General features: G+C 45.3%; 1 protein-coding gene across 1 annotated transcript in view; it reads right to left on the bottom strand.

Moving 5' to 3' along the window:
• The window catches only part of ANKH (ANKH inorganic pyrophosphate transport regulator), a 97,652-nt gene extending 86,183 nt beyond the window's left edge, over positions 1–11,469 (bottom strand). Inside the window, exon 1 of the mRNA XM_062610794.1 lies at positions 10,751–11,469. Coding sequence (XP_062466778.1) covers positions 10,751–10,846 — 96 coding nt within the window. The 5' untranslated portion in view covers positions 10,847–11,469. The remainder of the gene's footprint in view (positions 1–10,750) is intronic.
• Between the last annotated feature and the right edge of the window lie 4,726 nt (positions 11,470–16,195).

Here is a 16,195-nt window from a genome sequence, read left to right as displayed (position 1 = left end):
AGCTTCCCTCTTGATCTAAACCCCTCTATCTTACTACTCATTTCCCCTTTCCAATCAGTGGATGCGCCCTGAATACAAGAGACTCCACATCTGCAGATTGCTGCAAACATGACCCAACCCTTGGAGCTCAAGTCACAAATATGTAACTTAACATGAGGTTTTCTTGACAAAGTCCTGAGGCAATGATTGTGCCTTTGCTAGATATTTTCTCCTTAGTGATGCAACCACCCACAATGCGGTAGGAGCTTGCAGCTGATAAGAAAGGCATGCCGTGATTTGGAAAAGCTAGCCCACAACTATACTGGCCTTTTCCTGACAGCAGTTCAAAGCTCACCAACAGGTCAAGTCTACAACATGAAAATGTCAAGCAAGCTACCTGCTGTGATTTCTCATAAATTCATTAAAGACAGAAACATTGGCCTCCACACAGTATCAGCAGAAAAAAGCACACTACTGATACATTAGATCCAGAAGGCATTGCTGATGAAAGCTCTTCCCAAGACTACGACAATGCTGGAGTGTATCCTAACCAGTAGACCGTTGACAGCATCTCAGAAAGCTCATATGAGAACAAGACTGTGAATGCTGAAAGGTCGTCATGCTTTCATGCTTTGAAATAAAACACTCTGAAGTAAAATGACTGCCCACAAGTATATAAAGAACAGTGGTGCAGGGATCAAGAGTACTCTCAAGGTCACATTTTGAAAAGAAAAAATCCATCTACAAAACCATTGATTCAAAAAAACAGCATTTGCACATCCAATCACTACAGTGCAATGTAACCAGAGGTGGCTCAAAATATAAGCAGTATCAGGTGCATGTGCAATTACCTAAGTAGCTCCACGCACAACTCTTGTCCTCATTTCCTTAACCATTTGGCCTTGCATATAAGCCAGTAAGTAATCAAGACAGTACTTTAGCACCACATGATGTATAATACTCCTATCAAGGTAGTCTCCTGCTCACAACACAGCGCATACATGCGCAGTGTATGTGTGTATTTGAGAAGTACCTGGAAGAAGCATTTACCTGTAGCAAACAGAAAGCGTTTTGTGGGTGACTGCCTTCGGTGTCTTAAGCAGCTGAAAAATATTTCGTGGTTTGTTCTTTCTCTTTTAAAGCAAATGCTTAAGATTGCAAAATCATTACGCCCCAACATAACCACAGGGGAAGCTGACAGAGCTGTCAAACTAAATTTGGAGCCCCACATTACCAGTTGCTTTGTACTACCAAAGTGCAGAGAAAAATGACCAGAGATGACCCCATGACTGTACAAAACCAAGGACAACTGGGGTTATTTTGACAGGCTTCAAAAAAATATGAGCAAGAGAGGGCAAAAATTAGGATTTAATGAGCAGGATGATCCTAATACTCAGATCAGGAGATTTATTCCCCACCACCACAGGCCATACAAATGGGGAAAACCTGCTATCCTTCCAAGTACATCACCCAGTATGTTCCCAACCGCTGGGTGGAGTTGATAGCTGATTTGAACTCATCTCCTTAGCTGGCCTCTTGGCCTCAGTGGGTTGCAAATAATTCTAACGTTCAAAGTCATCTGGAAACCTTTTCAAGTCTAAATTGTGTTTAACCAACCCCAATCTCACTCACTGCTCCTGGACACATTCTCCTCTACAGCACTGACCTAGCTAGCCATGTTTCCTTTCTTTCATGACCACACTGCTGTTCATACAACTGCAGACAGTTATCAGATTCTGTTTTTTGTCCAAAAAATAAATGCTTCACTTCTATAATCTTTCCTCTTACATAAACGACATTTTTTCCCCTCTCACCAGAACTGAAAATGTGAAGTGTCTTCTTGCCCTGTAATGCCACTATTAGTCTTCTTTTCAAATAGCCTAAATGCTCTTCAATTGGGAGGATGCTGACAGAGGAAATGGTAATGATGGACTTGTGCAAGAGTCTGTCTTTCATCTGCAGGATGGTGGATCTGAGATCTAAGGCTGCCAAGTTCTTGAAGCATGTTGGTATGTTACAGCAGGGAAAGCCTTTGCAATGAGGAAGGAGCTGCTGTAGGTGGATCGGAGCTACCTCACCTTAGCTAGCTATGGCTGCAGGAACAAGAGCTGTTGCTTGCTAACAGAGAGGTTAGGAAAATAAGAGACTGGTCACCAGTCTGCAGCAGAATGAAGGAGGGGGTAACATGGCACAAGGAGTAAGTGAACAAGAAAAGCAGACCACCAAAATCTAAACATAAATCCTGTATTTTCAGGGAAGTAGGTGTCAAACACCACCAATAAAAAAACCTGGAAGAACAGTGGGCGCCATGTGGTTGCACCCCTTACACATGCTGTCCACCTGATTCCACGAAGGAAAAATATCAGTCTTGGCTGGCATGTGCCAATGTTTTCTTTGGCCAGAGCAGGTGAAAGCCATGCAGCCACACAGCCCAAAGGCCAGCACCTGAAAGCTCAAGCATTGCCTGCATCTGACACTAACTGAAGTACAAATCACAGCTAAGAAGGCCAGAAGACAGACCATCTCCCTGCCAAAAGCCTTTCAAATGTTATTTGTCAGCAAGAATAGTAGTGTGTGCTTTGGCGCCATCAGCTTTCAGCCCCACAAAACCCTATACCTTAGGGAATATTTTCAAGGGTTGCAAACAGGTAACTGAAAAAAATGTAAAAACAAATATGCTCTCCAGCATGTATGGATGTGATGTTCTCTACACCTCCAGTGGAATGTTTTCTGGGCTCTGAAAATTGAAGGAGATTGGGAACAATTGCCTCGCTCACCCAGCAGCAATGCAGAAAAACTTTGTGAAGCAAATCACTTGAAAATAACTTGCATCTTGTAGTTCATTCACGTCCCATGCTAAAAGCTGAACTCTTGCTGAACCACCACATCAGTAAAGCAAACTAGGCATGCTGGGCAACAGCGGCCACCCTTTCTCCAGCAGCAGCGCTCCTGCCAAATCAGAAACAGTGAATTTTTTGCATCATTTTGGGGAAAAAAATTGGCACTTGAGATTTCATGCCACTGTAGCACTTAGTTTTCAACAATCTGCTCTTAACTCTCCAGTATTTTTCCTCTGTCCTTTTCCAGAATGCTCTTGCAAAAGCTACGGAAATCAACTGTGGTTTTGCAAATAACAATGCTGCGCTTCAGTCCTCTCTGGAGCCGAAAGCGTGTTTATACCTGAAATTATTCTTACCTAATGCTTCATGCAGGCAATTTTATCCTGCACTACATCAGAAGGGGAACTAATCAAGAAAAACTGTATATGCAGACAAAATCTAAAGCAAAGCAGCAAAGTCCCGTGGAAAATCTGAAAGAGAAGTGATACCACAGAGGAGACAGAAGATGGAAGAACTATAGAGCTTTGCTGTTTCAGACACTGAAGTTCATGGGTCATTTAAGTCTCTTGCTCTTATGGCAGTTCTTTTTTAATTCTCCAGCTAATGGTTATCTGAAAAGGCAGCAACGGTGTCTAAAACTGTAGCTATAGCAATATAATGTCACTAAGAAATCAAGCAAGCGGAAGGAAGCATAACCTGATGATCTAATTGCATATTAACATTCCTATTTCCCTCTCCCCCAAATACACAGGTTTCCAAGTATAAATAGGATGAGGTACCAATAGCTGGTTAGATTAGCATCATTATAAATTTTCCATTTCTTCTTTTAAGAAACACATGTTCTGATATAACATTTAAACTGGAGTTGAGCTCTGCAGTAATACATGTTATTTAAAAACATCACAGATTTCTGAAAGTAGCTACAAAGCAAAATCTGTTTGCAATTGCTCAGTTTTATGCACGGAGGTTTCTGCATGAGCTGGCAGATATATTTAAATTTGCTATTTATACAGCAACTTACATCCATGTTTTACAAACATGAAGGAATAAACTCTGTAACTGCCTTGTGAAACAAACCACTGTTTTAGAACTGACAACATTCACACGAAGACAGAGATAAATGTCTAAGTTCAAGATAGGAATATAGAGAATGAGCACTTTCAGAGCTGGAGCCTTGCGTTTATGCCTTCTTTGCATATAAAAAGTCACTTATCTTCAAACAGTCATAAGGTTGGTCATGTCATATAAGCCACTGTATACAACTGAGATCTCCATGCAGCAGCAAAATGAGCAAAGATTAAAAGGAAACCAGTTCAGACCCAATCAATCGCAAAGAGAAATAAGCTTTCTTGGTTTTGTGAACATGCAACCAAAAGAAACCACAGAACCAATAAGGTTGGAAAAGGCCTTCAAGATCATCAAGTCCAACTGTTACTCAAGGACTGCCAATTAACAAGAAAACCCCTGAAACAAATCAAACAGTCAGTTCAACCCAAAAGTTTTATGTAGAGGATTTCTCTTTGTGACACAGAATATGGTGGTTCAAACCCCTTTCATAATTTCAGTTCTGAACCCATTTTTTCAAATTAGGCTTGGGTATTTTCATCTATCCTTCCCAATGCTGTCTTAAGTCTACTAGATTTTCAGTCACACAGGGAGAAAGACCCAATTCCCTTACATCTGCAATATGCACCAGAAGTATTTGGCTGCCCCCAACACTTTTCTAGTGAATATCTACTGACAGTGTGACTGCAGTATCTCCAGAGAATGACCTCCACACTGGAGACTGGGACTCAGGACTGCTCAGCAAAGTGGTAACTGCAATACATACCTTACTCTTCTGACACAGAGAATTGCTCCCACTCCACAGACTTCAACATTTTATTTTCCAGCAACCGGATCTGGGCAAATATCATCTGAACTCACAGTTTTGAGATGAATTAAGCTACTTCAGAAATAAGTAAGCATCTGGTTGGCGCTGCACAGGGTTGCTTATCCCTCCCTCCTTCCATTCTTTCCTGGAATAGGCTATCTCTGCAGCTATACAGATAGCCAACTACTTCAGACATGCTTAATGGGTATCACCAAATACAAAACCTGCCAGTTTTTAACCGTAAAAGTCTGGAGAAGTCCCTAGAGACGGACACAGCCATGGGAGGTTGGAGGCAATGAGAGTGGGAAGCAGGGAACTGGGGGGGGGGGGGGGGGTGTGAAGGAAGAAGAGGGTAGGATGAAAAAAGAGAAGATACTAACAAATAAGGCATAACACAGATTCTATCTCTAAATTATATACTTTATACTGCAGCAACATGGAGCACTGCAGGGGACAGACACTTCATTTGTAGGTTCATTCTCATCATCTCTAGTATCATCTGGAATCTTCAGCAGTGATAGCCCTGTTGCTCTTCATAACCTGCTTACTTTGTACCTGGCATGCTATAAAATGCAAATACATATTGGTTTAGTCACCGGGAGTACGTGTCTGTGTTACCTTTGAGAACATCAGAGCTTTGTTGAGATCTGGCTTTTATCTGCAAATGTTTTATGAGATCTTTGACTTCTTCCCAGATCTCAGCGTGCATCACTTGCTGTGAATCTCCAACAAATGCTCTGCTTGACTGGGGAATGCAATGCCTGGTATCTAACACCCACTACAACTAACATTGACATACAAGCCTAATTAATCACTTGAGTAGTCTCAAGAACTGACCATGTGGCCTACAGGCCACTTAGCACTGGCTTCAAACCCCCCAGTGCCTGGCAGGTGACTTTTAAGGAGTTAAGTCCATAGGGCTCAGGCTGGCATGCAAAAGGAAGTAAAGCTGCACTGCTTAGAATAAAGTCTCTGGAGTCAGTATGGAGGGACAAATTCTGAGAATTGCTACTTTTTCATCTTAAATTGATTTAAAACTCCTGTGTAGCTCCCATTTATGTAAAACAAATAGGGCATTTCCAACAGCACACCCTACTAATAACGTGGTTGTGGTAATAACACACCGTCAAAGCTTACACCAGTTGCAAGACCTTGTTAGGTTTCTTGTTTATATAGCGCTAAAGTCCTGCATGATTTAAGCAAGTCCCTGACCTCTCACAACATCAATAACAGGTGCACTTTGCACTCATACATCACCTTTCATCTTGGAGCGCTTCTGACACGTGAATTTTCATTTCATCCCTGTGACACACAGGTAGGTGTGTAGGCACACTTCAAAGGCAGGCAAACTGTGACACAGAAAGGTTACACAACTTGGCCCAAATCCCTGGTGAACAGCTGGGAATGTGAACTCTACCATTGCTTGTTCTGAATGTCCAGACAATAACACTTACCCCAGAAATGAGCTTCATGAAGCATTAATCAAAATGTTCAACCCCCTGCTAGGTTTGCAAATAGCATGAGCAGACGATAAGCTCACTAATACTTTTTGATACATTATTCATGACTTGTTCTCCTTTTCTGGCAACACTTAAAAACAAAACACAAACAGAACCTATTCAACTACATGAAAAAAAAATCAAAACAGTTTGTTTTTCAAGCAATTATTGCAAAATAATTTGGCAGCCAAAACATTTAGCCTTTACAGCTTGCCTGTTTGATTCCAACCACCACCCTTTGCACAACATATGGCAACTTCTGTACAGGACCAGAGCACCTGAGTGACCTCAGGAGAAAGCAGCAGCAGGACTTTGCTTGCTCGGTTTTAGTTTCCAAGGACCTGCAAGCTGATGAACATGATGCCTGCATACGTAACAGTTATGCTGGCAAAAAAACCTGCTCAACCAACAGCTACTGACAGCAACTGAAACTAATGATCTAGAGCTGGCTATATGATAGCCAGAAAGGGAAAAAACCCTCCTACTGTTCCCGTTGATAATTAAGGGACTACTGCAGACAGGGCCCAAGTTCAAAATACTGCTCTTGGCCTGGCCTTTGCCACCCTGTGAGCAGCAGAGAGTTATCAGCCGCATTTGCAAATTGTACTTAACACTGCCTAGGGCAGATTCTGTGCTTCTGAGAAAGTTAGTGTACTAAATGCACACCTCAGCTTGCCCCTCTTACAGCAATGTCAATGGAAATGTACACATACATTGTGAATCAGCCCACCACAATATGTGAGTGGCTCTGAAACTGTGTTAAAAGGAAAACTGATGTGGGTGGTGATAGATTTTTGAACGCACGGGGTAATAGTGGTATTATTTGCTAGCAAGTTGTGTCACATGCTCCCATCAATTGCATGGGAGCAGTTTATTTATTGATTTCCAACCAAATATATCCAACAACATTTTCCACGGGAGCTGGGATTTTTAATGCCAACTCTGCTCTCCAGCAGCTGAGCTCTAAATAAAACACTTATTACTGTGAATCTCAGGTAACATGTTGAGAGTCAAATGCTCCCATCCAGCATAATGAAAGGGAGATTTTCTCTTCTGGCGGTAAGTGTTAAGCTCTTGGGATGAAAATGACTCTGTTGGGTATATTTGTGTGCGCATGCATATACCAGGAGATGAATAAATAAATAATGTGCAAACACACACATACAGACATATATTGATGTGGAGAAGGAACATTCAGCCAAAATATCTGGGACTGTTTTCCTGAAGGCCTTACTTTAACAAGAAAGCTTCGTAGTATTTTGTTTCATAAAAGCTATGTAGTACTGTAAATAAATTGTAAGGGAAATGGATTGCAGAAGGAAATCATGGAAATAGATTAGAAATTGTTTATACCCCTAATCTTCTGGTAATTTACCTGGTCATGCATCAGGACTACCTTTTGCAGAGGAAGAATCAGATATTTGTCTAAGAAGATTTTATGAGGTGAACAGATGAGGTTAGCTCACTTGATTGGAGTAACTCTGTAATATAGCTTTGTCCTAAAGCATTATTGGATTAGGGTCCAAGGGTCAACAGGAGGCTCTTCACTGGCTATAGGGGTTCTGGAAGTGACTGCAGGAGCTGAGCTTGTTAGTTACAAGGAACACTGCTTGAGCATTTTTCACTTCCTACAAACTAAACAGAATTTCTATAGCAAGCATCTCATCTGGGGCAATGGTGTCAGTCACAAACCATGTTCTACAAATATTCTCTAGCCTTACTGTAAATTTTCCTTGAAGTATCAATAAATCTAGAGGCAGTCCCATACCAAGGATCTGGCAATTTCCTAGTGATGTTTGCTGCTGAATAAAACTGTTCAACGCCTAAAGGAGCCTCTCAAGGCAAAAAAAAAAAAAAAGTAAAAAAAAAAAAACAAAAACAAAAACGTGAGATTCTCTTTGTTTCTCGCTTTTCAGTCTCAGGTACCTCACAGCATTAGGTTTTGTTGAAAAGGTTCTGCTTTGACCACTCTGCTTCCAAATACACTCTCCACTTGCGATATGACAAATCAGAAGGGTTTATGACTTATAGCATTTCTTAAACACTTCTTCCCTGGTCAAGCAAGCTCCATTCTCTCCCTGATTTTTTTACAGCCATCTGCTACTTCTGACCTATAGTCCCTCTTGTCTCTTTTACAGTATAGTCCAAAGTGGGTAATATTGCTTCATGCAAAGTTTACTTATCATTCTTAGAAATCTTTTTTATCTGCAGCGTATGTTCACAGGAGGAGGTATGGCAGCGTTTTCAAAGATATCTGTTGGCGCACCCCTTCTCCTATGTCGTTTCCATTCAGCCCTGCCATTAAAATTATTGCAATCTGGTAGAGCAGAAAGGTGACTGGTTCAGCAAGTCAGTATATTTTCAGCCACACAAGTCCAACTGTAATGCCCTACAAGTGTAAACAATGATTCCATTCCATTATACACAGAAAAATATAATCCATGTCCTTTTGCCTGTAAGAGGATCTCTACAGACCTGGAGTAATTTTGTCCATGCCTTGGTTTCCTGATTTCCATGTATTTAAGTCTCCCACTAGGCTGGTACAAAAAGCATCTTTCCAGGTCCCACTCCTGAGCTGGGGTTCTCTGCAGGAGTCACCCTGCTTGGCAGATTTTTCCCTTTTCAATTAAGCACCTCCTTAGGCTGCCATCTGAGACAGGGAACAACCCCAGCTCTCCCAGAGGATGAATCCTGACTCGACTATCAGATAAAACACATTTTCTGAGATATTTTGTCCCTAATGCCATCAAAGTTGCTTAGGTAAGTGCTTTCATTTATCATGCACATGTTAACGTCCCTCCCGTGTCACTGGTACCCAGCCAGCTAGAAGGCCCCTCACTTACAAGACTGCAACCTCTTGCTTGCTCTTTTTTTAAATCCTGGCCCAGAGCACACTGAATCCTGGAGGACGTTTTTCATGGGCTGACATGGATTTTTGCCTGAAGCTGACCTTGTATGAAGCAAATGGGCATACATACACCTGTCATATTCAGTTTGCTGAGTGAAGTGCTTTCAATTTAACTTCTGCTACATGTTATTAAGATGGCACAGTTATTAGCATTTAAATCACCTTCTCCCTTGCCATTTCTACCTTTAGTTTTACCTCCCCCTCACTTCTGAATATGATTTATAGAAGACTGACTTAGTAGGAAAGTACACTGTTGTTAGACAAGGATGGAATTGCATTTTTTAGTATCATGGCTTATTTAAATTTAAAGGACTAAGAAGCAAAATGAGATTAACACAGCCCTGACAAACATGTGATTAACGTCAGCTATTTTTTCCCACTGTAATATTTTTCCTTTCACTTTCTCCTTTAAAAATGGGAGAGAGTACTGCTAGTTTTCTAAGCATGTTTGCTCAAGGAGCATAGGAGCAAGTGCCTAGTCTACTTAGAAAACAATCTCAGCAAAACCAAGTGACTTAGGACAAGGATAAAAGCTATTTGGGATACGATACTTACTGTGGCTGCCCAGCTTAACACTCGTAAGTATTAGAGTATACTGTCCTACTAAAACTGCAATGACAGGCTCTCTCCAGTGCAGCCGGGACCTTACCTGTCATAAATACTGAAACAAGAGAGCAGAGATTTCCCCATACCACAGGGCTGTGGCAAACACGCACCCTGCCTGTAAAGCTTGGGCAAAGGAGGAACGGGCATGTCAAGAACAAAGCATGTTTTCTGTGTAAACGCACCAAGAGGGGATGAAGAGGCTGAAGCAGGAGGGCTGAATGTAAGGGGGTCTGATGTTAAGTCAGGGTACAATGGTATATTTCCTTGCTCCCTTGCCAGGGGACAGCCTCAGGTCACCAACGCCGCTAGAGAATTTCAGCAGGGCTGAAGTACGGTGACAGCAGCTCCCTTTGCTGTGCCATGACCTTTCCAAGCTTCTGCCCTGCGCCCATCACCGCGGACTCCCGACTCACAGCACACCGCCGGAGGAAGGAGCTCAGCCACAGCCTCACCTGTCCTGAGCCCCGCCGGAAAGCCGCTCCCTGACCGAAGGGGATGCGGAGCGGCTGCCGCCCTCCTCCCGGGATGCCGCGGCGGGGGCTGCCGGCGGCGGGGTGGAGAGGAACGAGCCGCTGCGGCACCGGCACCGGCAGCGCGGGGCTGGGCGGGGGGAAAGCGGAGCCCCTCGGTTTCCCCCCATTCTCCTCTAGCGACACCGGTCCCCGGGCTGCGCGGCGCTGCGCTAGGGGCTGCTGCACCTGAGCTGCAGTGTGAGCGCGGGGCACAGACCAGAACCAGACCCGGCGAACGCATGATGTAATTTCAGATTATATAATCCTGAAATACAAGGGGGAGAAAAAAAGAAACTAAAAGAGCAGCCAACCACCCAGACCCGCCGTCCCTCCCGTGCACCGGGCGGGGATGCGGGCAGCCCGTGAGATCAGCCGCGATGCGCCGGGGTAGGACGGCGGGGCCCGGCCCGGCACGGCACAGCCCTGCTCTCCTTCCCTTCCTTCCCCGGCGGAGGCGCCGAGCCCGTTCGGCCCGGCCCTTGCGGAAGGGCAGGCGGGTGAGTGAGGGTGTCCCCGGAAAGGCGCTGCCTTACCTGCTCCCCGAAGTCGATGGCGATGTTGGTGATGCCGAGAGGGACGAGGAACCGGATCAGGGGCCAGTAGTTAGTGAGCGCTGGAAATTTCACCATAGTCCCAGCTGCGCGGTGACCCCCAGCGCATCTGCCGCGGCAGGAGACGGCGCGGGAGGACGGCGGGGGGGGGGGGGGAAGGATGAAAGGGCAAAGGAGGAGGGTGCGTGCGTGTCCCTGTGCGTGTGTGCGAGCGGGGGGGCGCTGGGGAAAATAAGGGCGAGGGAGAGGAGCAGCAGAGCCCTCAAAAATAAAGCCGCCGGGGTAGCGGGCGGGGGCCAGTCCCTCCCTGCCCGGCGCGTCTCGGCTCGGCTCGGCCCGGCCCTGCCCTGGCGGATGCTGTCTGGGCGGCGGGGCGCGTTGTGCGGCCGCCTTAGCAAGAGACCCGAGAGATCAAGTCCATCCCCGCCGCCCTCCTCCCACACAACAATGATCCGCCGCCGCTGCCGCCGCCGCCGCTGCCGGAAAAAAAAAGAGGAGGGACCCCGCCGCCAGCCACTAGTGCGGGCAGCGCTGCCATCCTCGGGGCGCAGGGGCCAGGGGAAGGGAAGGGAAGGGCCGGGCCGGGCCGGAGCCTCCCCCCGCCTGACGCTCGCCGGCGGCGGGGCGACGGCCGCGGCGCCGCGCAGGAAAACGCCGCCCTCCTCCCGGCTGCCGGCGCGGTGCCGCTGCAGGCCGCGGTGCCGCGGTGCGGGTCGGCCCGCAGCCGGTGTAGGTCCCTGTGCCGGTCGGCGATGCGCTGTGCGGGGCCCAGGCGCCGGTCGCCGCTCCCCGGCGCGGGCTGCCGGAGCACGTGGGTTTGACACACGCTCGGCACACGGGCCGGCTGCCGCCGGCGGCCGCGGAGGGGGAAAGAGCGGCACCGAGCGGCTCCTCCTGGCTCCCGAGCGACCGCCCTGCGCCCCCCGCTCGCAGCGCCGGCGGCCGGGCACCTGCCGACACGCACAGCCCGCAGCGGTGGGTCCTGGAGGGCGCAGGAGGGGTCCCCATCTGAGTGACCCTCGCCGGCGGCGGCAGGGCACGGCCTTTTCTCAGGTGGGCATGGGACCTCTTGGGCAGTAGGGAACTTGAGGAGCTATAGGAGAGGTGGGGATCCTTAACAAGGCATTAAGCAGGATGTCCGACCCACGGCTTTTCTTCTAGAATCACAGAACCATAGATCAGTTTGGGTTGAAAGGAACCTTAAAGCTTACATAGTTCCAACGCCCTATCATGGGCAGGGACACCTTCCACTAGACCAGGTTGCTCAAAGCCCCATCCAGCCTGGCCTTGAACACTGCCAGGGATGGTGCAGCCACAACTTTTCTGGGCAACCTATGCTGGTGTCCCACCACCCTCACAGTAAAGAATTTCTTCCTAATATCTAATATAAATCTACCCTGGATTGTTTGGTTTTTTTTCTTTCTTCTTAATATTTGTCCTAATAATTTTTCCTAATAATTTGTTCTGGTCAGACACCTGAAATAAACAAGTGATGAATGCAGCATCCTTGTTTTTCAAAGTCTCTGCCTGAGTCGGGGACAGAGGACTGCATATGTGGCTGTAAGGCAGCTTCCAGGAGGGTTCTGCCTGACTGGGCACTCAGGTTATGTTCTGACCCACAATCCTGACAAACCGTGAGGCCCTTGTCAGCTTAAGGGGTGGGGAAAAGAAGAGAAACCAACTATCCCCCTTCTGAACACACTGTGTAAGTTTCTCAGCTTTTTCAAACTCACTGGGGGGATCTCAAGGGCTTCATTGTAATTGAGTTTCTCTGGGGCATTTAGGTTTGTGGTGTCCCCATGACACCTTCAGGGAAGGTTGCCAAATATTTTGGGAAGGTGGAAGACCCATGGGGAGGTAGATACCTGTATCTGACCCTCAGAAAGGCAGTGGCCAGCAGAGGAGTGGTGGAAAGCCTTCACTGCCCAAAGACTCCTGTACTGAAATATTCCTGTGACCAAGAGCCATTCCACATGGTTTGGAGAGTTAACAGGAGATGAGCTCTGAAAATCCCTGATGGGCAGATGACAGGCTGTGGGGTGGGAGCGTGAGAGCCCCTGGCTCCCAAAGTGACTCAACAAAGTCAGCCCCAGCTTGTTGTTGGAGGTTTTCTTCCCCTCTGCAGCTGGAGTTTGTCTCAGCAGCCCTTAAGCTGACACAACCTCCTTTGTGGATGCACAAAACCAGACTCAAACAGTTATGACAGTGCAGACTTGCCTTCATCCTGTTGATTACTTAAAATGCCATGGCCATGGTGTCCTGGAAACAGTGGAACAGGGCAGTGCAAGCAGGAGAGGACAATAAACTGGGAGGAGGGACACAGGATTTGTTTGTGATTGCCCAAGTACATCTTTGATTTAACAGCATCAAATCTTCATCACCCTAAGTAAGATTTAATCATCTCCAGATGGACCAGTGGTTGGTCCATCAGACAACTTCAAACCACATCTGTGGTGGGGAACATTCGGTCTCCAACTAACCACACTAAAGTTGGGCTGAAGCAGAAACTCTCCTGTAGGTGCAGGGGCTTTATGTCAGCACCTTCTTTTACTTGTTTGCTTTCATTGAGTTGAATTACCAGCTTATTTAAACATTGCTTACGTGTAAATTGTAAGAAATGCGTAGAAGAGCTGTGTAGTACATCCCTTTCTTTGGAGCAAGTCTCATGGCTTTTGAAGACAAGGCTGGCTGTATTTCAAAGCCATTTAATTCAATATTAAATTCTGTGTTCTGGAGACTGTATTTGGTTTTAGATAACTTTACTGCCAGTAACTTTTCTTTCCAATAGGACTAGATTTCACTTGGAGTGAGGTCATTCCACGTTTCCATGGGTCTAAGAACAACTTGTAGCTGAAATTATGGAAGAATATTGTTTACAACTCCATGTTTTTGCATATTTTCCTGGTAAGGTGTCCCTATTTTGTTTCAGTTTAGAGGGATCTGTTTTTTATTTTTTTTTTTTTAGGGAAAGAACCTTTAGTGCTGTTTGTGAGTCAGAGAAAAGTAAAAGGGAAGCCCCAGAGCCACTTGCAAATACATGATTTTCATTTGCCATTTGAAATTCTTAGGTGAGTTGATGTTTGAGGACTACCCTTCCTGGCAAAAACAAACCACCACAAAATTAAACTTCCTGAATCAAAACATTTGGGCACTGAGTATGTGGCTCACAGTGCTAACTATAAAGCATACATAGTGATTAATTACTTTGTCACAAAATTATGTTCAGTCCTGGAAATACTGATACACCCAAGTAGTTTAATGGAGTGCGAGGCGTATCCAGTGTAGGGTTTGTTATGTGTTCATAAGGTAGTTGATACTTTTCAACTCCAGTAGATAATGAATCAAGCCCCTGACATCTGTAATTCATTTCCATGGGATGGGTCACTTGAGAGCTCTGGTGAACTTTTTCTCTTCCTGCTGCCCGAAGCACTAGCACAGTTTTATTTTAAGATTACATTTTACCTCCTAACATTTACTGGAATGTTCTGGGCACATGTTAACCTAACTGATGTATAATAAAATCATTAAACTTATTTAATAAACTCTTAGGCTATGCTTTAGGTTTGTCTGTTTGCTTCCCATTCATGTCTTCTGTTTATGGGGTGAATGTGGTTCTTGTGTGCTTCTCTTTCAGCCAGGTCATGTTTACTCCTCGAGTTCATTACAGAAACAAAATTGTGTTTGGAACCAAAGAACAAGGATGGTTTCTCACATCTTGAAGTCAGTAGTTTGCTCAGCTGATGAGCTGAGGAAACAGGTCATTTTAGCTGTCTTAGGCAAAAAGCAGCGATTAGTAATCATTTCCTTTCTAGCATATTTTCTGTTACACTACATTTGTTACTCATATACCAAACACTGTCTGTTTGTTGAGAGGAATAAAAAAGACACAGAATGGGCAGCAGGAAATAATTAGGCATAATCTCTCTGCTTTTGAAAAAAATTATCTGGTCCAGGAATATCTCGAATAGAGGCTTCTCACTAGAGAGGTCCATATGAATCAAGTGCAGTGCAGTATTGTGTTACAGTATAAATGATGAAACATATCTGAAAATTCCCTTGTGCCTGGTAACAAAATGTGTCTGTGACTGCTGCTTAAGCAACAGAGTCAAAAGTCCAAAGGTGTTCCCAGTAGCAGATCATTATCAGGGCAGTGCATCTTATCTTTACTCCTGCAGTCAGAAATCCAACACATGGATCAGCACATGAGCTTTAAGACTTTAACACATGTTAGGGTCACAGTCCTTTCCTGAACTTAAAGGAGGTCCCTCACCACAACTACATGATGAGACTCTTGAGAGGACCCTGCTGTGCTATTGCCTTGCTTCAGAAAGATGCCTCTGTTTTCCTGTTGAGGCTACTGCTAATTAGCTACTAGAGAAAACAGGTCTTGGTTGGTTGTGGTTGGGCTTTTTTTTGTTTGGGTTTTGTTGCTGTTTTTTTCCCTTAAATCACTTTCCATCCCCAGTTGGCAATTCAGCTGTCACCCCTGCTTTCTGGAGCTACTGGCTCTCTTTCAAACCTTATTTTCTACCTAGGATTCTGTTTGTTTTTTTTTTCCTTGTAGTCTAGTGAATGGGAAGCACTCTTTGTTAAGAAATTCAGTTTGATGGGTAACATGGATAACAAAATCTGTGAACAAGTAGTTCCAAAAGGACAGATTAACTGGATCTCCCAGCCTACAGAATGACCAGGGATTCTGCTCTCTGAAGGGTAATGGGCTGGGAGGGAGCAGATGATGACTGTCTTTCCCTGTCTGTTGCCTGACAAAATGGAAAGTCATCTCCACAGGCATATTCAGCTTCTGTAGCAGCTTCCAGTTACCTAAATGGGGGTTACAGAACAGCTGGAGAGGGACTTTTTACAAAGGGCATATAGCGATAGGACAAGGGGGAATGGCTTTAAACTGACAGAGGGTAGGTTTAGATTTGATATTAGGAAGAAATTCTTTACTGTGAGGGTGATGAGGCACTGGCACAGTTGCCCAGAGAAGTTGTGGCTGCCCCATCCCTATCAGTGTTCAAGGCCAGGTTGGACAGGGCTTTGAGCAGCCTGGTTTAGTGGAAGGTGTCCCTGCCCATGGCAGGGGGGCTGGAACTGGATGAGCCTTAAGGTCCCTTCCAATCCTAACCATTCTTTGATTGTATAACTCTGTCTTGAGTTATTCCTTGCCCTGCAACAGCTGCCTCTTGCAGGCATAACTTTTAATTTGGAACTGAATCTGATGCACCTCTTTATACAATGACAATTAAAAAAGTAAGATTGTAATTTTAAAATGCTGTCAAACTATGACTGTTGCTGCAGAAATGCTCAGAATGTGGGTTTTGTGCACTTAGAGGAAAAATAACTAATTCTGATTTAGTACTGAGCAAGTACGAAGCAAAAATCACCTACCCACTATTTGTTTTTAGAGGACTGGCCAGGCACAAA

This window comes from Pezoporus occidentalis, unplaced genomic scaffold, assembly GCF_034315485.1.
Source record: "Pezoporus occidentalis ecotype Australia unplaced genomic scaffold, CSIRO_AGI_Poc_V1 ctg15, whole genome shotgun sequence".
In the NCBI taxonomy this organism is placed as follows: Eukaryota; Metazoa; Chordata; class Aves; order Psittaciformes; family Psittacidae; genus Pezoporus; species Pezoporus occidentalis.
Note: the sequence above shows the minus strand (reverse complement) of the source record. Positions and strands in the feature narration are given on the sequence as shown.